The sequence below is a fragment of the Panicum virgatum genome, chromosome 2N (genome assembly GCF_016808335.1).
Source record: "Panicum virgatum strain AP13 chromosome 2N, P.virgatum_v5, whole genome shotgun sequence".
Taxonomy (NCBI): domain Eukaryota; kingdom Viridiplantae; phylum Streptophyta; class Magnoliopsida; order Poales; family Poaceae; genus Panicum; species Panicum virgatum.
Window position 1 is genome coordinate 24,393,374 of NC_053146.1, and position 26,497 is coordinate 24,419,870.

A 26,497-nucleotide genomic window follows, 5' to 3' on the forward strand; every position below is an offset into this window, starting at 1 on the left:
AAAGTAATGAAGTACTGAAAACCACCTCTGGCTATTGAGCTCATTGGTCCACATACATCGGTATGTACAAGTCCCAATAAGTCACTCGCCCTCTCACTATGACCAGTGAAAGGCGCTTTGGTCATCTTTCCAAGCAAACAAGACTCACATGTGTCAAATGATTTAAAATCAAATGAGCTTAACAATCCATCTTTATGGAGTTGTTCAATGCGCTTCTCATTTATATGACCTAAGCGACAATGCTAAATAAAAGTGGGATTCAAATCATTTGGTCTAAGCCTCTTAGTATTAATGTTACAGACAGATTTATCCTCAAGATCAAGAACGTATAATCCATTCACCAATGGACAATGAGTATAAAAAATACCATTGCAAAAAATAGAACAACGTTTGTTCTCTATTACAATCTTAAAATCATCAACTTCTTCCAAACATGAAGAAGAAATAATGTTCTTGCTCAAAGCAGGAATGCAATAACAATTATTTAATTCCAAAACTAATCCGGAGGGTAGAGACAAGTGGTAGGTGCCGACCGCCAACACCGCAACTTTTGCGCCATTGCCGACACGAACATCCAACTCACCTCTTGCAAATCTTCTAGTCTCACTTAGACCCTGCAACGATTTGCAAGTGTGAATCATCGATCCAGTATCAAATACCCATGATTCACTAGAAGATAATGCAATATTTATTTCTATAACATTTATACCTGAAGTGGAAGTCTCACTTCCCTTCTTCTTCTTCTTTTCTTCCAAGTACTTCTTGCAGTTCCTAGACCAATGTCCCTTTTCATGACAGTGGAAGCATTTATCTTCAGAAGTAGGGCCAGATTTGGCCTTAGGTGCTGGCTTTAGCTTAGAGCCCGAGGACTCACCACCGAAACTCTTTTCCTTGCCTTTACCTTTGGGATTAGAAGGCGTCCAACGCTTCCTCTTTTTGTTCCCCTTCTGAATCATCATCACATGATTGGGATTCTTCTTAATGCTCTCCTCTGCTGTCTTTAGCATCCCATGCAATTCACTCAATGTTTTATCCAAGCCATTCATCTGAAAGTTCATGATAAAAGGCTCATAGCTTGCCGGGAGCGACTGGAGAATAACATCAGTAGCCAAGTCTTGGTGAAGTTCAGAACCAAGTCTGTCCAAAGTCTCAATGTAACCAATCATTTTGATCACATGAGGACTGACCGGGCTACCTTCTACCAGCTTGCACGCAAACAAGGACTTTGAGATATTGAACCTCTCAGTCCTGGCTTGGTTCTGAAACATCCCACGCAGCCCCTCGATCATGGTATGAGCATCTGCATGCTCATACTGCTTCTGCAGATCAGGGGACATGGTGGCGAGCATCAGACAGCTGACATCAAGTGAGTCATTGCAGTACTTCTCATAAGCTCTACGATCAGCAGCAGTTGCATTGTCAGGTAGATCATCAGGATATGGCTGCTCAAGAACATACTCCTTTTTCTCTTGCCTGAGAACAATTCTCAGGTTGCGGTACCAATCAATAAAGTTTGTTCCATTCAACTTTTCTTTCTCAAGAACAGAACACAAATTGAAAGCGGAATTGTTACTGGTAGACATGATCTACAACATTAAAGTAAAGCAAGATTTCAGCACTAAGTTTATGTAAAAGACTTTCATTAACTGATTTAACAAAAGACAACCTACTATATCAAAGTCATCTTCCCTCTAATGACATATAGTGGTTCAAGATCCATAATCACTAAAATCCTAGTGAGCTTTAACATCACGGCTAGAAAAGTAGTGATACAGGTAAGCAACAAATTACTAATCACATCTCTATGCGACTCTTGTTTGTTGGGTGGCATCCAATGCCCCGGCCCCAACCCTATGCCTTAAAGCCCAAAACTGTTTTGATAACTTTGTTGAGTAAATCAATACTATGCTTGTGAATGTCCGACATCCACCCTATACAAAAGTGATAGCTGAGGGTACTCTACTTTGGTAAACCTACCACACAACGATCAAAATTTATAGGTGCAGCCATTGGTAAAAGGCATCAAAAACTCAACCTTTTCCGAGGAAAGCTATTCTATCATGATTAAAGCATCCACCATATGTAAAAGCATGAAAGAATAGTATGGCAGGAAAATAAACATCACAGGCATATAATCATATTATATTGTGAATAGTATGGCCTCTTGCATCACAATGGGCTCCATCGCCATGGCTCCAAGGTGACCTCCATTGCCATCCATCCTGTCTTGTGGTGATCATCATCGCCATCGTGATTGAAGCCTCCATAAAAAGATACTAAGCCACTACATCTAATAGCTAGTGAAATAATTACATGAGGATTCAAACATCACAAGTCGACACGCAGGTCGCTATACAATAATGGTGCAACCTCAACCCGGTTGTGTTAACTTGCGACACACAGGCCGCACAAATCATTACATACATCATCACATGACATTGAGGCCATACCATTCACATCACACCCTGCAAAAACAAGTTAGGCGTACGACGTGTTTCTACCAAAGTAGCGCTTGGGAAGCCGCTACAGCGAGAAAGCAACGGCGGTCCCGCTGGCCGGTCAGAGTGCCCTGAAAACCTCAAGGAATTACACAGATCGCATCTATGGAATCCCTATGAAAATCTCATCAGAGTGATCGCATCACCTCAAATCCGAGCCATTCATAGTGCCTCAATTTTCACTAGGTCAATCACATTGACCGTGCAAACTTTGCACTTGAGAAGACTGCATCTATACATGACCTCGATCTGTTGGTTCAATCTGCTGACTATGCACACAGTTAGTCCCGATGGTGATTCCAGCCGGTAGGGACATGTCGTATGCATAACAGAGAAAGAACACAAACTAATCTTTTATCACATGCCGCACAATCAACTCGCTCCAGTTTTAACCCCTTATGACCAATTGATCTAATCAAACCGTGCAAAAGTAATAGATCCAATCTACTACAACAATATATCACCTATATGCAAAAGATCCAGACCAAAAACTACGCAAGATGGCTCTGGTACCACTGTAGGGAAAGGGGTAGGCTACGCTAGCATCACTACCGCATATATCCAAGATACTTGCGAGTAGAAGATCATAGATCGTTACCACTAGACGCGCAGCGCAGCGGAAGAAGTCGCGCGTCGATGTAGAGGAAGTAGTCGATCACGTCCCACGAACCGAGCTCCTCGTACTTGATCCCGGCAGCCGATCAGCGCAGCAGTCGCAGCAGCGCCTCCACGGAGTCCACACGTACGGGGATGAAACACCGGGCGTCGGTGTGCTAGCACCGCACGCACGGCATGGGCGGCGGCCGAGAGAGAGAGGGAGGGGCGGCGGCTAGGAGGTGGCGCGGCTCACAAGGTTGTCGCCTCCCTAGCCCCTCCCTCGTATATATAGGGCGTACTAATGAGCTTCTATCTCATAGGCCCATTAGTAACCCTAATCCCTCTTGGATCAATATCCTCTTGGGCCTTTAAACCGTATTGTGATGATGGGCTCTTGGACATATCACCAACACTGCAGCAGCCAAGTTAAAAACTTAAAATACAGTCACCTCTTTTTTCAGACGTGAAAACTGAAAAGCATGCAACTTCCATGTGTGATCCCAGATTCCTAGCTAGCACAAAGAATGAACATGGACCATGCTCATAACTCGTGACAAACCTGATCTTATTTTTGTCAAACCAAAACCTCGTTAAATTCGTGAGCCTCATGTCCAAATAGCCCTAATACCTGGGCATAAAGGCAAGTAGCGCTAGAAGATGGCAACAAGATTCTTCCCATCTTTGCTACTTCAAGTCATGTTTTACGTTTAACTCTGAATGCCAATCTCTTAGTATTTTAAATGAGCACTTGTGAAAGGTATGGCTAGGTGGACTTCCGAATATGCTTCATACTATTAATCAATGATCAAACTAATGGCTTCGCAACTATGTAAATACCCTAATCAACAACTTAGGAAGTAGAGGGAGGGAGAGAACTTGATATAGAGAATGAAAAAGTAGAACATAATAGTGCTCGATTAGTATATTCAAATTGAGTTGTTCAGCTTATATGCTTAAAATATTTAGATTAGAATAGTTTGACTTATATGCTTAAAATATTTAGATTAGAATATACATTTTATATGCATCGCATGTTGTTATTCTTGTTTTTTTTATTTTTTATTTATTATTTTATCTATTTCTAGTTTTCTGTTGTGGCTGATGCGGGATTTTGCTAGGATAAATCTTCCACGCCCCAAGATTTGATATGATAGTAACACTATCAAATACTTCACATATAAAAGAAAGAAAGATCTGATTAAAAAGAAAAAAAGATAATAGTAATACACTCCAAAAAGAAAAGGCTATAAGTGAAGACTTGTTTATAGGTTGGTTTGGATAGGCCTTCTATCAGGGATGTGTTTTGTTGTATGCCCTCATCATCTAGGAAGTCAATATATTGGTCAGAATCATAATATATATCATTGTCGTATTCTTCATATTCTCTTCTACATAGGTTTTTAAAAATGAATTATTATTTATATCCCACTTGTAGTTTTTCTTTTTGGAGTGTATGACCAATATTATTTTCCTTTTAATCTAATCTTTATTTTCTTCTTTTATATGCAAAGTATTTGATAGTGGTACTATCAAATCTTCAGACACGAAAGATTTATCTCAACAATATCCAAAATTTTCCACATTATGCACAACATGAAAACCGAAAAATAGTCAAAAAGAAAGAAAGAAAATAAAAACAAAAATAGAGAACAACATAAATCTAAGCCGCATAATTACATCCGTAGATATCAAGGGAAGAAAGACTGGTTATTAAATACAAGCTCAGAATAAAATATGGTAAGTACTGGGTGGGATCATAGTCACAAAGATTCAGGGTCAATGGGGTCGAGGAACAGGATACAGTCCTTGTGAAAGGATTTTGCAAGGCGGGGACGAAAATGCCCATCATTTCCAGGATGGGATCGGTGTTTCCAGGTCAAGGAACGGTACCTTCAAGGTAGGATATTACAACCATTGAGTTCACCAGCTGATATATAGAGAGAGGGAGAGGGAGAGAGGGGCTCGTCACCATTTCTGCTTTGAAAATACTGAACGAAAACCATAGCGAGAATGACAAGCAGATTTTGGAACAGACTAGCAGGAATGCAGGATTTACAGAAGCATTTCATGGAAGGAATATCATAAACACTTCTATTAGACTATTACATAACCAAAGCCTCACGCGCAGGAGATGCTGAGGTTCAAGGACCATCACCATTCACCAAAAGCCTGGGGAGTAACTGGCTATTCACTTGACGAGCCAGCTATATAGGCTAAACCGCTACAGAAGATCGGTCAAGCTAGTGCTATATATAGGCAACAATATAGCATCATAATTAGGGAAACAAAAGATTTTGACAAAGGAGCCACCATGTAAAAGATTTCCTATTTCCGAACACGAAAAAGTTCTGACCTATTAACAAGATGTTTCTGCAGAAACCTGTCTGCGTAAGATGGATACTTCTCTTTTATGTATGCCTGGAGACACTTGCGGTATGAGAAATCCTCCCAATCGCCGTTTGTTCTAACAACAAAGAGGCATCTTGAAAACCTGAACTCATGGTGCCTGTCAACCTTTTCAAGAAGGATCCAAGTTAAGAAATAATAGCATGTTAAGTTATAAGAGCACACAGGAGAAAACGCGGTTATCATGAGTGCAGTATGCAGCGGAAGTATCACATGTCACAGAAAATCCAAAGTTGCTTCACCATAGTTTTCATCCTAACCTCTTGGTGTTTATGATGCAAGACAGTAAGAATGATCTGTTTCACTTATATAAAATCCTCCGGCAGGACTGCCGCAGGAGCAGTAAGTCAATTCTACCCGATGTGTTTATGATGCAAGACAGTAAGAATGATCTGTTTCGCTTATATAAAATCCTCCGGCAGGACTGCTGCAGGAGCAGTAAGTCAATTCTACCCGATAACTCTTTCTCTCAATCTTATATTAAGTAAAGCCTTTAATGTAGTGCAATTTCTCAACTTTGGATTTTAACTATGAGATCACAAGAGGCACAACAGAAGTGTAACGAACCAAACTAAATTCTATGGAGGACTGACGAAAATCTTATATGCCTTTTCAATTGCTACAAAGAATCAGCGATACAGTATACAGATGAAAGGCACAGAAGCGAAAAAATAAAGATGGAAGTTTGGCAGCAATTTCTGGTAGGAGGTCAATGGTTTCTTGTGACCAATACCAGCTTATAAATGCTAAAGACTGAAAAATTGAAGAAAGCTGGTACCTAACTCATGGTATCCTTCTGTTTGTAAAAATAGAAGGCATTAAAAATGACCAATATAAGTCTGGACCAAAAGTGGCCTGTTTGGATCAGCTAGAGGTTTTAAAAGCCACAGCCCACAATCTCTAGCTGATCCAAACAGGGCTTAGTTTTACAATAGCGTCCAAGGGCATGCAAATGCGAACATATCAGAAATTAATGATAACCATCTACAAGTGCAACAAATAAATAGAGCATATTGAGATATCAATGTCCAAGCAAGTCGGTCAAGGCAGCAGATTCTAATTATTAGGCTCAGTGGAGATCCTCTATATGAACTCAAACTAAGTGTTGGAGTATATTGAGCCCATGTGTATAAAGGCCCATCTAGAGGCCCATGTATAGATTCTATATATACCCACCCATCTAGGGTTGGAGGAATAGAGTAATTATTCCCGTCATTATGGTATCAGTAGATTAGGTTTTCCACCTCTCTGTTCCAGCCGCCAGGGCTCCCCTGTTGCGCCGCCGCTGGCCAGCATGGCCGGCCGGCCGCCGGCTCCTCCTCCCCCTCCTCTCTCCTCCTTCCCTCCCCTCCCCTCCTCCTCTGCTGCCGCCGCCGGGCCGGCCGCTGGCTCCCCTGCAGCCGCCGCCGCCTGGTTGGCCCCTGGAGCTGCCGCCTGGCGCCCTGCCGCCGCGGGGACCCGATCCGCCGCCGCAGGCTCTGGATCCGCCCAGGGTGCGGGTGCTGCGGGCCCTGGATCCGCCGCCGGCGCCCCTGCGGTGGTCCTCGCAGCAGTGCTCGGGCCGGATGCGGATGAAGCCGCCGCCGCAGGGGCACGGGACGCCGCCCACCCTGCTCCAGCCGCCGCCGCAGGGGCACGGGGCGCCTCCCCCCCTGCTCCAGGCGCGGGCCCAGGCTCGGGTCCTGCCCTGGGCGGTCCCCTGCAGCCTGTCCTACCTCTGCATCACGCCCTGGAGCCGCCTCCCGTGGTGGAGCAGCCTGTGGGAGCCGCCAGTGCCGCCGCAGGGGCCGATCTGGCCGCCCTGCGGGCCGCAGCACAACTGCTGCAGGCCGCGGGCGCCGATCCGGCGGTCCTGCGGGCTGCAGCCCAGCTCCTGCACGCCGCGGGGGCTGCTCTAGAGGATGCAGCTGCCGATCCAGCCGCTGCTACTGCCCACCGCGCCGCCATCGCCGCGGGCAAGCAGCCCGCCGTCGACGCCACACCTGATGCCGCGTGGACCGGGCTCGGGATGTCGCCTGCGGATGTGCCGCTCTCCGCCGCCGCCCTCCGCGGGCCGCAGACCGACGCCGCCCTCCCTGCGGCCCTCCTCGCCGCCAAGTCGGAGGCTTCGGCGGCCCAGGAGCGTGTCCGCGTGGCTGCCCTCGCCTGGGAGCGCGAGCGTGCCGCGGCCGACGCCCTCGCTCTCCGGGTTGCCGAGGCGGAGCGCTACCTCCGCGCCTCCTCCGACCAGCTGCCTGTGGACCCCGAGCACGGCGCCTCCTCCTCCCACCGTGCCCCGCCCGCTGGAGCTGGAGCCCGGTACGACCCGACCGACCCCATGGTCGCCCAGCTCCACCTCCAGGCCGCCGGTGTCCAAAACATCAGGGCCCTGGTCTCCGTTCTCCTCGACCCCGCGTCCTCCTCCTACGGCCGCTGGCGGGATCAGGTCCTCCTCACCCTCCGCCGCTACGCCCTCGACGACCACGTCCTCGTCGACTTGCCGATCGAGGCACGGGACGTGGCGTGGCTGCGCCTCGACAGCGTCGCCATGTCCTGGATCTTCGGGACCATCTCCCTAGATCTGCAGGACCTCGTTAGGACCCACGGCGGCACCGCGCGGCAGGCTTGGGTGGAGCTCGAGGGGCAGTTCCTCGGCAACGCCGAGTACCGCGCCCTCCAGCTCGACGCCACCTTCCGCACCTTCGAGCAGGGGGACCTCTCCGTCGGTGAGTACTGCCGGCGGATGAAGAGCATGGCCGATGCTCTTCACGACCTCGGGGATCCGGTGTCCGATCGGGTCTTGGTGCTCAATTTCTTGCGGGGACTGAGTAGCACCTACGACCACCTGAAGGGCTGGATCGCCCGCCAGAGGCCCTTTCCCACCTTCCTGCAGGTCCGGGACGACCTCGCCCTCGAGATCACCCGGGGTCTCGCGCCCGGATCGTCCTCGCCCACCCCCGCCGCGCTCGTTGCTACTCCACCGGCCTCCTCCGCTGCTCCTGCCACCTCCCTCCTTGGTGCTGCCTCCGCCGGGCAGACTGGGGGAGGGGGGGCCGTGGACGTCGCCGGCGACGGGGTGGTGGCACTGGTGGCCCTGCTTTTGGGAGCACCGGTACTGGTGGGGGCCGTCGGGGCGTGCCGACACCGGCTCCGGCTCCCGCTCCTGCCCCTGCCGCTGGAGGTACGCCCTGGCCATCCTTCAACAACCCATGGTCAGGGCGCATCTCGATGTGGCCGTTCCAGGGTCCAGGAGGGGGGGCCTCGTCCTCAGCTCCAGCCGACGGCCATGTTCACTGGCGCTGCTCCACTCTTCGCGCCGTCCTGGACCCCGCCCGCTCAGCCCAGCCAGCAGCCGACCTGGCCTGGGGGGTGGGACCAGGCCGCTCTGGCGCAGTCCTTCAGCACCATGGGACTGATGCCGCTGACCAGCACCGAGTGGATCGCCGACTCTGGTGCCTCGTTCCACACCACTCCCGATGCTGGTATCCTCTCCTCTGTCCGACCCCCACACCCCTCTTGTCCTTCTTCTATCATGGTTGGTGATGGGTCTTGCCTTCCTGTCACCGCTGTGGGTTCTGCTCCTCGTCTTCCTCATGTTCTTGTTGCTCCTCAAATGGTTCACAACCTTCTTTCTATTCGCCAGTTTACTGCTGACAACTCATGTTCTATTGAATTTGACTCTTCTGGTCTTACTGTGAAGGATTCGGCTTCCCGGCGTCCGCTCCTCCGATGTGACAGCCCGGGGCCCCTTTACACTCTTCGGCTTCCTTCTTCTGCTGCCTCACTTTCGGCTTCTTCTTCGTCTACTGCTTTTGCCGTGACGCCTTCTTCCACTACCTGGCACCGCCAGCTTGGACACCCCGGCCGCGACGTTTTGGCTCAGCTTAGTCGTAGTACAGATGTTCCTTGTACTAGGGCTCCTGCTGAGCACCTCTGTCATGCGTGCCAGCTAGGCCGTCATGTTAGACTTCCGTTTTCTTCTTCTTCTTCGCATGCTGCGCATGCCTTTGATCTCATTCACTGTGACCTGTGGACATCTCCTGTACTCAGCATGTCTGGATATAAATATTACCTGATCATTGTTGATGATTTCTCTCATTATTCTTGGACTTTCCCTTTGCGCGCCAAGTCTGAGACTTTCTCCACCCTCCTCCACTTCTTTGCCTGGGTGTCCACTCAGTTCGGCCTCACCGTTAAGGCCGTCTAGTGTGACAACGGGCGGGAGTTCGATAACTCCACCTCCTGGTCTTTCTTCTTGTCTCGGGGTGTTCAGCTGCGTATGTCTTGTCCGTATACCTCTCCTCAGAACGGCAAGGCTGAGCGGATGATTCGTACGACGAACGACGTCGTGCGCACCCTTCTGATCCAGGCTTCTCTTCCCCCGCGCTTCTGGGCTGAGAGCCTCCACACCGCCACCTACCTGCTCAACCGCCTTCCGTCCACTGCTTCTCCTGCTCCCACACCACACCACGCTCTTTTCGGTACCCCTCCTCACTACGACCACCTTCGGGTCTTCGGGTGTGCGTGTTACCCTAACACGTCCGCCACCGCTTCTCACAAGCTGGCGCCCCGCTCGACTCGTGTGTTCCTTGGGTACTCCCCTGACCACAAGGGGTACCGATGCTTTGACCTCACCTCTCGCCGCATTCTGATCTCCCGACACGTTGTCTTCGACAAGTCGGATTTCCCCTACTCCACTTCTTCCACACCTTCTCCTGATCCCGAGCTTGCGTCCCTGTTTCCGACTGACCCGGTGGTCCAGCCACCGGTAACTGTCTGTCCTTTTCCTGCAAGTTTTCCCGGCGCACCGGCCCCACTTCCGGTGATCCCTGCTGCGCCGAGCGCGGCCCCGGTGCCCGCGGTCGCGCCACGCATGGCCCCCGGACCTCCGGTCGTGCCGCGCGCGGCCCTGGTATCTCCCGCTGCACCACGCCCGGCCCCGGTGCCTTCCCCTGCCCCTGCGTGGTACGCTCAGCCGGTGCAGGTGTACCGGCGTCGCTCGGCGCCGACCTTTGCGCCGCGGCGGTACGCTGAGCCGGTGCAGAGGTTTCTGCGACGCCGACACCGGAGCCGTCGCCGCTGCCGCTGCCGCCGCCGCCTCCTCCGGCGCCGACGGTGTACCACCCGCCAGTCGTCCATCGGGATCCTCGTCATATCCATCCCATGGTGACTCGGCGGATGACGTCTCAGGCCGCGACTCTCTCCGCCACCGAGGGAGAGCCGCGGGTCTCTCCAGTACCCTCCTCTGTCCGCGACGCCTTGGCGGATCCTCACTGGCATCGTGCGATGGAAGAGGAGTACGCAGCTCTTCTTGCCAACCAGACGTGGGACCTCGTACCGCGTCCGTCTGGTGGCAATGTGGTGACTAGCAAGTGGATCTGGACGCATAAGCGTCGGGCTGATGGCACACTGGAGCGATACAAGACTCGCTGGGTTCTCCGGGGGTTCACTCAGCGACCTGGAGTGGACTATGATGAGACCTTCAGCCCAGTGGTCAAGCCCGCTACTGTGCGCACGGTCCTCTCGCTTGCGCTCTCGCGCTCGTGGCCTGTGCACCAGCTGGACGTGAAGAATGCGTTTCTTCACGGCACTCTGTCAGAGACTGTCTACTGCTCTCAGCCAGCGGGCTTTGTGGACTCGAGTCGTCCGGACATGGTCTGCCGGCTCAACAAGTCTCTCTATGGTCTGAAGCAGGCTCCTCGGGCTTGGTACTCTCGGTTCGCCACGGTATTGATGACACTGGAATACACCGAGGCCAAGTCCGACACGTCTCTCTTCATCTACAGCCGTGGGGATGAGATTGCATATCTGCTGCTATACGTCGATGACATTGTACTCACAGCTTCCAGTCAGCAGTTGCTTCAGAGTGTCATCTCCTCTCTGCAGCAGGAGTTTGCTATGAAGGATCTCGGCCAGCTCCACCACTTCTTGGGCGTCACTGTTGAGCCTCGCCCGTCTGGTCTTCTCCTTCACCAGCGGCAGTACGCACTTGATATTCTGGAGCGGGCTGGGATGACTGATTGCAAGCCCTGCTCCACTCCTGTCGACACTCAGGCGAAGCTGTCTGCTGATCTGGGTGATCCGGTGGCTGATCCTACTGCCTACCGGAGTCTGGCCGGCGCTCTGCAGTACCTTACCTTCACCAGGCCGGACCTCACCTACGCTGTTCAGCAGGTCTGTCTCCATATGCATGATCCCCGGGAGTCGCACCTTGCTGCGCTGAAGCGTCTCCTCCGGTACGTCCGTGGCACTGTGGACCTCGGCCTGGTACTTCACCGCTCGTCCTCTGCTGAGCTGGTGGTCTACACCGACGCTGACAGGGCAGGCTGCCCGGACACTCGTCGCTCCACTTCCGGCTACGCCGTCTTCCTAGGCGGCAACCTGGTCTCCTGGTCGTCCAAGCGACAGCCGGTTGTCTCCCGCTCCAGTGCCGAGGCGGAGTACCGAGCTGTCGCTAACGGCATGGCGGAGGCGTCCTGGCTACGACAGCTCTTGGCGGAGCTCCACAGCCCGCTCGCCAAGAGCACGCTCGTCTACTACGACAACGTCAGCGCCGTGTATCTCTCCACCAACCCCGTCCAGCATCAGCGGACGAAGCACGTGGAGATCGACCTACACTTCGTGCGCGACAGAGTCGCCATCGGTGATGTTCGGGTACTCCATGTCCCGACAACCTCCTAGTTTGCTGACATCTTCACCAAGGGGCTGCCCTCGTCGACCTTCTCGGAGTTTCGATCCAGCCTCAACGTAGCCGGTGGCTAGTTGTGGCTGCGGGGGGTATTAGCCCTTTTGTGCTCTACTTGTACTCTCATCTTGTCCAGTCTTGAACACCGCTGCGTCGGTTGTTCAGACTGCGGGGGGTGTTAGCTTTCTTGTTGTCCGGTCTTGAACACCGCTGCGCCGGTAGTTCAGACTGCGGGGGGGTGTTGGAGTATATTGAGCTCATGTGTATAAAGGCCCATCTAGAGGCCCATGTATAGGTTCTATATATACCCACCCATCTAGGGTTGGAGGAATAGAGTAATTATTCCCGTCATTACTAAGTAGTGCAAATAGCCAAATAGTTAGTTTTTTAGTAGTTCTAACAACAAATAATAACAGCATTCCTAGGTAAAGTGCATTTGTGGGCACAATGGGAGAGAAAGTCTGGAAGGTAAAATATGTTGGGCCCGGCAAGTAGCTGCCGCGACCTTGAACGTCGTCGCCGTTGATTGGAGAAGAAACACAGACACGAGAGTGGAACGCACGCGAGAGGTGGAGCGCGGTGAGCGCGAACACGATGAACAGAACGCACAGAGAAAGGTTTTTACTGCGAACTGGCACAGCCCAGATGTTGCCGTTTTCTTTCTATATAGATGCATGGATACATGAGCCTGAGGCTCTCCATCTCCGCCACGACACAACCGCTGGACGGTGCGCCCTCATTCTTTGGATCGCCCGTGCGACATGCACGGCGGGCGACGTCGTGGCGAGAGACCCGGACACTCCCTGTGGCGGTCACGGCGAGTACTATGCACATCTCCAGTACACCCGCGATATCTACGCCTATGCAACAAACGTGCAACTAACTAATGCAGCAACTAACTAATGCATACATTGACAGGATTACAAGACAACAAATCACCCCCTTAATCCTGTCGAACGTTGATGACTCCAATCCTCCCACGCAGCTCGATGAACCTCACCCTTGGCAGTGCCTTGGTCCGGATATCAGCCAATTGTCCTTCAGTGCTCACATGATCTACAACCACTTCACCATTGCTGATACACTCTCGAATATAATGATACCGTGTATCAATGAGTTTGCTTCTCTCATGATAGACTGGATTCTTGCTCAACTCAATTGCTGACTTGTTATCGATCAACAGTCTGAACTTCTGAATCTTCTCACCAGTCAATACTGCCAACAAACGGCTAAGCCACACACCCTGACAGGTACCTGCTGCTGCAGCCATGTATTCAGCTTCACAAGTGGACAGAGCTACTGACTTCTGTTTTTGAGAGGTCCAAGTCACCATGTTTGGTCCCAGGAAGAACACAATGCCCGTAGTGCTTCTGCGATGAACCAGATCACCACCATAGTCACTATCAGTGAACCCCAACAAGTTTTGTTCTGAGCTCTTCCCTGAGACATACCTGCAGCCATAGTTGAGTGTACCTGCAATGTACCTCACTATCATTTTAACTGCTGCCCAATGCTCCTTGCTTGGTGCCTCCATAAATCTGCTTGCCAGCCCCACAGCATAAGCTATGTCTGGCCTAGTGTTCACCAGGTACCTTAGGCTACCAATGATACTCCTGTACTTGGTGACATCGATCTCAGTTCCTTTGACACCTTCAACTAGCCTCACACGCTGTTCCATTGGAGTGTCACTTGGATTGCACCCAGTCATCCCACACAGCTCCACAATCTTAGAAGCATAAGCACCCTGGCACAAAGTGATTTCACCAGGCTTCTGCTTAACTTCTATTCCCAAGTAGTAGCTTAATAGTCCCAAATCACTCATACTGAACAACTTCATCATTTGTTGCTTGAATTTGGTGATTTTCTGACTGCCTGGTCCACAGATGATTAGGTCATCCACATAAACCCCAACTAGCAGAAAAGAATCTCCTTCTACCCTTCTGTACACAGCATGCTCAACATCACTCTTTTGGAACCCAAGTCCCTTCAGCTCAGCATCAAGCTTTGTGTTCCATGCTCTTGGAGCCTGTTTAAGGCCATACAGTGCCTTTTTCAGTTTCAGAGCCTTGCCTGCATATCTTGGATCACCAAAACCAGGTGGTTGTTGGACATAGACATCCTCTTGCAGTTCTCCATTAAAAAAAGCTGACTTCACATCCATGTGGTGTACCTCCCACTGACCATGAGCAGCTAGAGCTAACAAGAGTCTCACTGTCTCCAGTCTTGCCACAGGTGCAAAGACTTCATCAAAATCCACCCCCTGAGTCTGTGCATATCCTTTTACAACTAGTCTTGCCTTATGCTTGACTATGTTTCCTGCAGGATCCTTTTTTTACTTTGAACACCCACTTGAGCCCAATTGCCTTTTGCCCTTTAGGTAGTTCAGACACTTCCCATGTCTTGTTCTCTTTTATGGACTGCAATTCTGCTGCCATTGCTTCCCTCCAGCATTCTTCTCCCAGAGCCTGCTCTATGCTTGCTGGTTCATCAGCTGCCAAAAGACACAGTCCACTGTACTCAAAGTCATTGACCACTTCAGTGTTGTCATACAAGTCTGACAGATCTCTGTATCTCTTTGGACCTTCTTCTGAACCCGAACTAGCACTGTCTGGTGGCGTGTGCCACTGTACCCCAGCTGGTGATCCAGCTGCAGGTGTATTGTAACCACCAACTGATGAGGGGCTCCCAGGTAGATGAGGGAGTGGCTGTGGTACAGAATCGCCACTGCCCATGCTTCCTGGTGTTCCTTCTTCTTCAGTTTCTGCTGTTGTCGGACCTGCTGCAGTAGACTGAAAGTTTTCAACTGTGAACGTTTCAGTCTCTGCTGTGCTATCCTCCGGATCCTCCCACTCCTAGGCTCGATCTTCTTCAAACAACACATCTCTGCTGATCACTAGACGTCTCCTATCTGGATCATACAGCCTATACCCCTTGGTACCCGGCTCATAGCCCAGAAAAACCATCTTCTTCGATCTGTCAGAGAGCTTGCTGATGCCAGGGCCAATCACCTTCACATGTGCAGTACAGCCAAAAGTTCTGAGATGATCTACCCTGGGTTTCTTGCCATGCCAAGCCTCAAAAGGGGTTTTATTCTTCAAGCTCTTTGTTGGTGATCGGTTTAGCACATAAACTGCAGTTGCAACAGCTTCTCCCCAAAACTCAGGTGGCACCTTCATGCTTTTCAGCATACATCTAGCCATCTCAACCACTGTCTGGTTTCGACGCTCAACTACCCCATTTTGCTGAGGAGAGTAGGGAGTAGTTGTGTAATGCTTAATGCCAGCTTGATTGCAGAAAACAGTGAATATTGTTGAGTTGAACTCACCACCTCTATCTGTTCTTACTGCTTTCAGCCTGACACCACGGTCCACCTCAGCTCTCTCCTTTATCTTCTTCAGGTGAGTCAGTGCTTGATCTTTGGTTTTCAACATTTCAACCCACATGTACCTACTGTAGTCATCCACAACCAAGAGAAAATATGAACACCCCCCAAATGTCTGAGGTGTCACCTGACCACACAAATCTGCATGAATCAATTCAAGTCCTCTTTCAGCTCTATAATTGGAGACCTGTGGGAATGGTGCACGATGCTGCTTTCCCAGGGTACAGCCATCACACACTTGCTCCACACGGTCCACCATGGGCATGCCATCCACCATGTTCATTCTGCCAAGCTCACGCAGGGCTCTGAAATTCAGATGACCAAAATGTGCATGCCACCTCCAAGCTTCTTCAGAGAATTTTGACAGCAAACACACAGGTGGTACTACACCAAACTTGATTGTGTACAGACGATTACCAGTACGAGGAGCACTAATCAACAGATTCTCCTCTCGATCAAACACTCTCAATCTCCTATTGCACAGTTTAACATCACATCCCCCTTCCTCGAGCTGCCCAAGGCTAACTATATTGCTCTTTAATTTGGGAATATAATAGACATCAGACAGTACCTTGTGTTCCTGGTGGCGACCCTCGATCACCACTGATCCGATCCTGCAGATCTCGACGCAGGAGCCGTCGCCGAACTTGACAGAATCGTGCACGTCATCATTTAGATGTGACAGCACCGCCCGGTTCCCAGTCATATGGTTGCTGGCACCAGTGTCCAACACCCATGTGTCATCATCACACACCACCAGCACCACATTCTTCTCAGCGAGATGCACAACTCCCTTCGTGACACGATTTGTGCCTATTGTTGACACCACGAACAGTGCCGGCTGATCAGCATCTGCAACGGCCATGTTCACTGCCTCCTTCTTCTCCTCCTTTTTTTCTTTCTTGGGCCTCTTGCAATCTTCTGCCCAATGTCCATAGATGCCACAGTTGCGGCACCTACCCTTCCGGCGCGGCGTTCCTTCCTTCGTCAATTTGACGGCGCCACCACTGGCCGAACCTCCTGAGCTCGACCCGCCACCATCAGATCGGAATCCCCCCTTGCCTTTTGGACCTCCTGCACTCGCACCGGTCCCGTCCTTGACTGAGTTGGACTGGAATCGGTGTTTGTGCTTTGCAAGCCAATCCTCCTCAGCCAGGAGGAGACGCCCGGCCTTGTCGATGATCTGCTCGACGTTCACCTCGAGACGATCTTCTGCTGCGCGAAGCCGCCCAACCAACTCTTCTAGCTTCAGGGTTTTAGTATCACAGAACATATCTATGGAGACGACAATCTGACCGAGTCGAGCCGGGACAACACGAAGAAACTTCCTCACAACCTTGGATTCTTCTATAGTCTCCCCCAACGACTTCAGATTGGCCACAAGATTTGAGATTCTCATGCCAAACTCCTCTACGGTCTCTCCCTCCTTGAACACTATGTTCTCAAACTCCTGTAGAAGTTTCTGGGCATTCACTTCCTTCACGCGATCCGCGCCAAGACGCATCTGCTTCACTACCTCCCATGCTTCCTTCACGGTTTTCTTGGACCCCAGCGCCTGCCACATCTCCCTTGGCACGGAACGCAGGAGCCCGCTCATCGCCTGTCGGTCCTGTGATCGCTTGACGCCGGCGCCGCCGGGCTCGATCACCTCCCAAATCTCCATGGCTTCAAAGTCACACTGCATTAACATGGCCCAATCAGCGTAATTGGTGCGCATGAGCATTGGCCACATCAATGAGCCTTCACGAACGCCACTGGATCCTGACGCCGACGCGATGTCGCCTTCACCCATCTTCCTCGCCGCCGGTAACTTTCTCGACACCACGTACTTCTTCTTTGGTGGCTCACGCGGTGGGCTTATGGAACCACCATAGAACATCCACCATGAACCGGCTCTGATGCCAGTTGTTGGGCCCGACAGTAGCTGCCGCGACCTTGAACGTCGTCGCCGTTGATCGGAGAAGAAACGCAGACACGAGAGTGGAACGCACGCGAGAGGTGGAGGGCGGTGAGCGCGAACACGATGAACAGAACGCACAGAGAAAGGTTTTTACTGCGAACTGGCGCAGCCCAGATGTTGCCGTTTTCTTTCTATATAGATGCATGGATACATGAGCCTGAGGCTCTCCATCTCCGCCACGACGCAGCCGCTGCACGGTGCGCCCTCATTCTTTGGATCGTCCGTGCGACATGCACGGCGGGCGACGTCGTGGCGAGAGACCCGGACACTCCCTGTGGCGGTCACGGCGAGTACTACGCACATCTCCAGTACACCCGCGATATCTACGCCTATGCAACAAACGTGCAACTAACTAATGCAGCAACTAGCTAATGCATACATTGACAGGATTACAAGACAACAAAATAACATGTTTGAGGAGCTAGCATCTATTTGGTAAGTAGGTTAGGTAATATACTCACCATTATACCATCAATCCCACAACCAATCTTCTCATCTGCATGAGGATGATAAGAAAGAAGCTTTTCTACTACAACCTTTTCATCATTTGGGCTTAGAAATCCACCATTTTCATACCTGTGGTAACATAAAATTGTCAGTAAGGCAGGAACAGCTGTCCAATTGATGCAAGTTATAACACAGTACATCCTCACAAATTGGAAGTTTTACAGAATACTACATATTTAGGGCAGCTCCACATTGGGGTGTTTTGCATGGTATAACCAAGAGCATATAGCAATCCTAGTAAAGTTTCTGTTTTTACCTTAGGATGTTAATTTGGTAGCATATCCAAAATATAAAGATACAACTGCATCTATTTTTTTTCTTTAACAACTACACCTTCCTCACAAATTGGAAGTTTTACAGAATACTACATATTTAGGGCAGCTCCACATTGGGGTGTTTTGCATGGTATAACCAAGAGCATATAGCAATCCTAGTAAAGTTTCTGTTTTTACCTTAGGATGTTAATTTGGTAGCATATCCAAAATATAAAGATACAACTGCATCTATTTTTTTTCTTTAACAACTACACCTGATAAGCCAACACAATGGCTAACTAGGACTAAAAGACAAGTGTTAACTTTTTTTTACACCAAGTGTCAACTTTTTTTTTTTGACACCAAGTGTCAATTTATTAGCTATAGCCCAATTTGAATCCCCATTGATGACAGGCTAAAGCAAGCATTCAGGTCATTTTGGAAAGGCCAGATTATACTCCACTTGACTGCTTTCTAAGAACAGACTTTGTAAGTACATAATCGAAGCAAGCAATTGATGTGGACGGAAGCAGTAGGGAGGGTGTAGCTGTGTGCTAAGGCCGATAATGGATTCATTAAGATTAGCTAGCAAACTGCATCCTATTTACCATGAACATAAAAAATGCAGCTAGGATTACAGTTTCCATAAAAAGCAAATCAAGATCATCTTACGTGATAGATAAGACACAGGAACCCATCCAACTAACATATCAAGAAAGCAGATAACACCAGAAGCAATCAACCAAATAAACTTTGCTTCTATTCTCCGGTACCAAACAAAGAGCTCCCACTGAAGCTTTGGAATCAAAGAACAACCAAACATCACTGCCATGGGCATTGGGCTGCCACTGCCACAGCAGCCACAACCTGATCTCTTAGATTTTTTTTACTTCAGTGCCTAACTAAGAGTTTGGATTAGATATTTGATGTAAGGGTGTGATTTGGTAGCTCTGGTTTTTTAGGGTTGGCCCTATATATTGTTATCTCTGTTTGTTCCTCATTTGAACATGAAGAATAGATCTAACCCCTCCCCATGTTCCCCATCCCAGTCTATGTCATATGTCATCCATAGCAACCAATGGTGCCTGATTGTCCTCTCGACGGTGTTTACCTCATCATTAACTCAGTCATACATGGCCATAGTGGCATTCAAGTACATTACTTATTTGAGTTAATGACAGACTTGTCAGCATTGCAGTGGCTTATAATCCAAAGTTTTAATTCAACATCTACACCATCAGAATAATAATGCCTAAGAAAACAGATGTGGGCCCCTAGCTCCCAATGATGCATGAGTCAGCCATGAGCTTGTTTATGCTTACGAGCATTGGAACAAAATTTTGTTGAGATCACACAGTAGAGACATCAACAAGCCAACACCTAGTACAACTACATCACGCAATTTGTTGGCTGCAATACCCACATCTTATGTGTCTGGAAACGCTACTTCTGCTTCAGGAGATGCATGAGGAGCTGCCAACCATTAATGAACCAAGCAAGCCAAGGAGCCTAGGTCTAGCTCTCAAAGATCTTCAAGCAACTAGAAAGATGGTGGAACATCATTTGCTCAACCTTTGCTTTAACTATGATGACAGCTCACGATGATGATGGGGGTGCAGCATTGGTAGCCCTGTCCAGCGACAATAAGGATCCTACCAGCATTGGGGAAGCAGGGTTGACAGCTCTTGTGGACTAGGGCAACACACAATGTCATAAGCGAAGAAGTGATGTCTTCCCAGAAAACAGAGAAGTAGCCGCTGTCCCGTCCCCTCAGCCACACACTGCCAACTTATCTTAATTATGATGAGACTTTTTAATTAGGAGGTTTATCTGTTTCAGTTACGAAAGTGCTATCTAAAGATCCCTAAATATAACCATAAGGTGCGAGGGTCATGGTTGGTTAAGAAACGAATAGAAAAGGTTCATCTCTTTGTATGCCACCACCCTTCCCTAGCCGCATGCCCACCCAACCCACCTTGCACTGCATTGTTCAGCTGCATGTCATGAAGCCCTACCTCTCACCTCACAAAGCTACAACCTCCTCACCAGCACTCCAACAATCTGACCCCTAACAATAGCACAGTGTTGTAAAGTAACTCAAAACTTCAATAGCCAGGAAAATCCAAGAACTATGAGGTCATCTTCATTAATATTTTCGGTGTTGGTGTTACCGATTTATAGTGTCACTCTTCTTCAATAGTTCACAACTCAATTAATCAAATAAATAAACATATTTTGCTTGTGCCTTTGTGCTAGGAGCAACAGGAGAGGAGCTTGTAAGCTACTTTGCTCGTATCAAAGTTTCGCAATAACATAAGGCATACAATGATAAATTAATCTTCCTTTTTGGAGAATAAATTCCATTGTAGTACAGCAATATCTGGCAACAAATATTCTAGTGCAGCTAATTTCCACATAATAGGAAACAAGTTTCAAGAAGCATGGGTTTCCATATCACAATCAGTAGTGCTTATGGAAGAAACAGAGGCAAAGCCCATTCCATAGCATCCCCGGATCTGTTCACAAGACTAGATTTGATCCGCTGCTTTAGGTATTTATAGAAAGCTTCAAGAGCACAGCTAACCACAACACTAGTATCCCATCTCAAAACGAGAAGGTATCACCAGTCTGACAATATCAGAGGCCACAGCTAATCTCTACATACAAATCCTTGGTCCAAACATGGACCATCCATCATGCCATGTCGCTCACAACCCCTTAACCATTCATTTCGACCAACTCATGATACAGTCTGATGCGGGTCGGTGTGGATCTTTCGCCCATTAAACCGCAAACCTAGGCGCTACTGAATCCTTGCTGTAGAATAATAGGATTGGTGTATAATGGGATATATTGCATTGAGGCCTCGGCCGGTATATATAAGAGTACATGACTTGGGGGGCAAGGCTCCCCGGGATACATATGGCAGTCTACGATACGTATATCTACAACTACTATATACTCTAATACTCCCCCGCAGTCACAGCGGGAGCACCGCAGACGGTGAGACTGGAGAAGAAGCCGAAAGCAGGAGCCAACAAGCTAACAACCCCCGCAGTCATAACGTCGGTGTGGTGCGGATGCTGCGACTGGAGAGAAAACCGGCAAATAACTCATGCGGATCGTAGCCCTTTGTGCCGATGTCGAGGTAGCCGAGCTGGAGGGTGAGGAGCCATGGTCGAAGATGCCGTGCGTAGAGTACTCGAGGTCGACGTAGAGCTGTTGAGGCTGCCGAAGACGAGAGAGCCGCACATGAAGCCGCGGGCGCATGAGGAGGATCTCCTACTTGAAGGGTTAAGCAGGGGGGCGGCCTGATGTGGGAGGCGGAGGGGTGGCGATGAAGCTCGCAGAAGAAGGGGACCCGTTGAGATCCCAAGCGACAGAGCTAGTCCGCCGGCAGCGAATCCTGCCTGGGAAGGAGTAGGTCTGCTGGTGGCAGATCCCCTCCAGGGAGGAGACGCGCGGAGGGAGGGTCAGCGCGGCCGGCCGACGCCCCAACCGCCGGCGGGTAAAGACCTGGAGAGGAGGATGAAGCAGGGGCGGCGAGGTAGATGTCCGGCGCGGAGCGAGTGCGCCGGTGGTGGAGGACCCCAGCGCGGATCCAGATCCACCGGGGTGGATCCCGCCGGAGGAGGCAGGAGCGGCGGAGCCGGCTTGCTGGCGGCGGATCCCGCCAGAGGGGGTTCGGGGTGGCCACCAGCGGACCTTGCCTGGGGAAGGCCACCGCCACGGCCCGGCGATGTTGGACGAAGGAGGGATGGCGGCACCCGGTGAGTTCCTCATGATTTGTTGCTGCTTGACGACGACGGCGGCGGATCAGATCGATCTGTCGCGACACCTAGAACAACGGCAGATCGAGGGATCTGCCGGGAAGAAGTGGAGGGCGCGCCCCCCGGCGGAGATCGACATCTCCCCGAGGGGCACGCTAGCGGATCGTCGCGGGGGCGCGCTGGATGCGCGTCGTGATGGTCAGGAGCGCCGGCGGCGGGAAAAGGAGGGGCGCCGGCGGCGCGAGCAGCGGAAAACTAGGGTTCGAGGCCTAGGGTTAGAACCCAAACTCGTGATACCATGTAGAATAATAGGATTGGTGTATAATGGGATATATTGCATTGAGGCCTCGGCCGGTATATATAAGAGTACATGACTTGGGGTGCAAGGCTCCCCAGGATACATATGGCAGTCTACGATATGTATATCTACAACTACCAAATATACTCTAATACTTGCGAACCGGCCTCACCGCCTGCCCCACCGCTCTCGGCTCCTCTGCCTGCTTGTGTTAAATGATGTGCTATCAAAGGAGACACTAATGCAAGAAGATCAGTTGTGCTCAATTGGTTAGGTGCGTAGTGAACAAGTATAAGCTTTAAGCAAAGATAGCCAGGCTGAGTTTTCAGAAGATCAGGTTGCGGATCTTCCTCAGACAGATGTTGATTTTGGAATTCGATCAACATGAGAACAATTGGTGAACGGGAACCTGATTTTCCTCGTGCAGAGAAGCAGAGGCCGTGTCAAGCTCCTACAGGGTAAGCAAGCTAAGGTACTGCCTAAGTACTTGCCCATGTTTCAGTATTTACTGCATAAGGCAGAGGCAAGGTATTCTGAGAGGTTCTAAGGCTTGCAACCCAAGAAGGATAATCCAAGGAGTAGGAAAGGAAACATGGACACATTGTTTTATTACTTGCTGATGTAGCAGCGGCCACCTAATTAAGACCATACCAACAAAATAATGCAGAGAGACCAAGAAATTACAGGGGAGGTGCTGTTAATTTATTTGATAGAATGATATGAATGATTTGCAAGTTCTGAACTCATCAATCTTTTGCCACCATATATTGCAAAGTAATTCCTAGAGTGATGGTACAATTGTTCTACAATAAAAAGAGTACACAAAAAAGTGGTGACCAATATTTACTAACATTAGAATTGAGAATCATTGCCAACACTATGTGCATATTTTTCTGTTCATTCAATACCTGTGCATCAGTGCATGCCAAAACCATATACTCATCACCTATCTTGCGATAAATGAAACACTTGGATGTTCTGCTGGTCTGACCCAATGGCTAGGCATGTTCTTTCCACGAATCTCTCTATTTCAATTGATTATATATTTTCTTCCAAATGATCATCATTAATGTATTCTTTTCTCCTGTTTCAGATCATCATCATAAAAACTGTGTTGTATATTTAAAACGTATATACTAGACATTGATTGAGATATTAGACCACTCACCACTAAGGTATATTTATGTTCTACCATAAAGCGTCAATATCTCCTGTTCTACTTGTAGTTTTTTTTCCCATTGCTTGTTCTCTGTCACAACAGCTGATTTTCATAGTTGATGTCCAGATAAGCATGATCCAAAAATCAGATGGAGGGATTATCTGAAATTTTTGGGCCAAATCATTCTAACATATATTATATTCTGTATGAACTGATATTACAACCAAATCTGAACTATTTCTATGCCCACCAGATGATGCATCAAAATGCACATCTCAAGCTCTGAACAACGTAAACAATCAGATTGTTGGTCACATTGGCCTATGGTTATCACAATGCTAGAACAAGCTCAGTTTTGTCTGCCTGGATGTTCTGCCACTAAATGAACTATCTAAGAGCTGTAAACAGTCAAACATTTTCTCTGAGCTTAAGCATAATAGAAAGACCATGAGGATTCATAGGCACGTCAGACCAAATTCAGTCTCCATTTAGTTTTGGTCTAAAACATTCTACATTTTCAGGACATGACAACAAGCCATCGCTGGGAGCAGTTAGTGCATACCTACTCTTTGGTCAATTTGTGCAAGCTATAAATGTCTGCCGTGAAGCCAAGGCAAATATTATTTATAGCGGTGGTGGGGTATATATTGTTCACGAAAACAATACATGCTGATATGTGAGCCACTGGTAGCAAATAAATAAAACGGGTAGCTCTCTGCATCATAGAATGCTTGTAAAGTTCAGACACGAGAGATAGACACTTTTGGGCTCAGATGCATCAATTTGTATACATGATGCTATGATTGTAAATGTGCTGCATACTTAAAAGTTATTTCATTATACATCTGGCCCATATCCTTAAGCAGGAGAAACAAATCTGAAAATCAGTGAGCTTCAATCCTCCCACCGACACTATAAACCTGGCCATGGGAACATATTAAACCTAGGCCATGTGCAGATGTGCTCATATTTGCACATGGGCCCATGGCTATCTGCAACAAGGCTGCCGAATGCCAAATTCAGAGCTTATCACTACATTTCACTTCTCTCGCTGTCTCCATAAAATTCAAACGCCCATGGACCTCACACAAAGTCATCACTGGCCAGCTCAAAGATGGCGTGGCAACACCTTGCCTAGAGTTTTCTAGTCGTAACACTAGTACCCCATATCAAAGCGAGAAGATATATCACCAGTCTTAGTGTCTGACAATAGCAAAGGCCACAGCTCTCATATGTCCAACACCACTTGTCCATGTGAACATCTAATAACGCACAAATAGACTAAATCCGAATCCCCAAATCAAAACGCAGAGAACTGCTAACAAACAAACGGCAATCCCATTTATCATCTGCGAAGGCCCTCAAGAGAAATGTCCTGGAACCGAGGCTGACCTGCTGGTGTGGAGGATGTCCTTGACGAGCTCCACGGTAGGCTTGACGTCGCGGAGGATCTCCGCCTCGGCCTCCTCCCACGGATCGGCTTCCCCCGCAGCGGAGGGCTCGTCGGCGGCCGGGAGGCCGCAGAGCTGGCGGTGGATGCGAGGCGAGAGAGCCGGCACGGCGGAGGTGGCGGAGGCGGCAGGCGGGAGGCCCCCGCGGAGGAGGCGCGTCGCGGCCCGGGCGAGGGCGGCGGCCAATGCCATGGTTGCTTCTCGGTGCGGCGGCGACAATGGAGGAACGACGCACGAAGCAGAGGGTTCTCCCTTCTCCGGGGTTTAACCGATTCGGAAAATGATATGAAGTTGGGCCGTAGTAGGTTAGAGTGGGGCTTGGACTCATCTTGTACAGAAGTTGGGCCCCAAGGTGTGAATATTTCTTCTTTTCGTAAAGCTTCTTTTGAGAGGAAAAAATTAGTCTGTATGCCTATGTAATGTTAGTGATGGTGCTTGCATTTTTTTCTGGGATTTTCTTAAGATTTACCGGCGTTATGCATTAAGTGGTAAGCGACGTTCCCGTCGACAATAAGGCGTCAGTGGTGACTTCGGAAATCTTCAGATCTGTCGGTGCTAAGTCCTTCGAATGTGCTCATAGGAGTAGGGTTTGCATACGTGTGTTCATAGGGGTGAGTGTGCGTGCGTGTTGTGGGCATCTACGTTGTACTGTGTAATTCTTAAAAAAAAAGTAATGCTAGTGCTAGAAGATAAAAAGCTACCTTGCCTCGATAGGGATGGCAATTGCACCACGGATGTAGGTATCCGCGGATTTCAAACCCGGTGGGTGTGGGTGTGGATCTCAAATTAACCGCGAGTGAACCCGCACCATACCGATAAATCACGACCCAGTTCAGCCCATTTAGCAACTTCCAACATATAAATACATGGACATAAACATTTAATTGTGAATTTATGGTGGTGCCGCTATGCTAAATTATATTTTGTTATTTTAAACTTATGAATTTGTTATTAGCTTGCCGTTATTACTTATGTAAATATGATGTTTGACTGTTTATATTGATGGATCTATGTTTTTACTATATATTGTCACACCCGCGGTATCTGAAACTCGCTCAAAATCCAACAGGAGTAGAAATCCACCCGCGGGTGAGCATTCCCCAACCCCGTGAGTTTGGATGCGGGCAGATTTTGGCTGCACCCGCATCCGCACCCGCGGGTGCCATCCTAGCAACAAGCCTCCTTTACGTCCGTAGCCCACCAACTCCTTGTGCCAGTCGTCCCATCTTTTAGTCTGCCTGCCTAGTATATACAGCCCAAGGACCACCCCAGCAATTCACATACCCACGTGTGCGACACGCATGAAGATGAAAATGGATATTTTTTGTATGAAGCTACCTAAAAAATATTTTATCTACTCCATAATATCTCTGTTTCGAGAACAAATTACATCAATATTTTCTATGCGACGAGACCAACAAAATTATACCCCACTTACATATATTTTAACGATGTTTTACAATAATAGTAACTTATATAAAAATTTAAGTTAGAATGGTATCAAAAAAGTTGCTACAACATACATACATATAAGTTGCTAGGATATGTATA

At 49.0% G+C, this 26,497-nt stretch overlaps 1 protein-coding gene across 1 annotated transcript; it reads right to left on the reverse strand.

Moving 5' to 3' along the window:
• Positions 1-4,750: 4,750 nt before the first annotated feature.
• LOC120660111 (protein DCL homolog, chloroplastic-like) lies at positions 4,751-25,235 on the reverse strand. Its single transcript, XM_039938468.1, has 4 exons — positions 24,888-25,235; positions 17,969-18,083; positions 5,449-5,609; positions 4,751-4,985 (listed from the first exon to the last, which is right to left on the reverse strand). The coding sequence occupies exons 1-4, from the start codon at positions 25,136-25,138 to the stop codon at positions 4,856-4,858; spliced, it is 657 nt and encodes a 218-aa protein (XP_039794402.1). The 5' UTR covers positions 25,139-25,235; the 3' UTR covers positions 4,751-4,855.
• Between the last annotated feature and the right edge of the window lie 1,262 nt (positions 25,236-26,497).

Bases quoted from the DNA above. Each gene is read 5' to 3' on its own strand.
- LOC120660111 (XM_039938468.1), bottom strand. From the start codon at position 25,138: ATGGCATTGGCCGCCGCCCTCGCCCGGGCCGCGACGCGCCTCCTCCGC. The intron at 18,084-24,887 runs GTCAGCCTCGGT...ATGTTACCACAG, and splicing joins GACATCCTCCACACCAGCAG to GTATGAAAATGGTGGATTTC. The intron at 4,986-5,448 runs GTCAGAACTTTT...CCTACCTTGAAG, and splicing joins CAGAAACATCTTGTTAATAG to GTACCGTTCCTTGACCTGGA.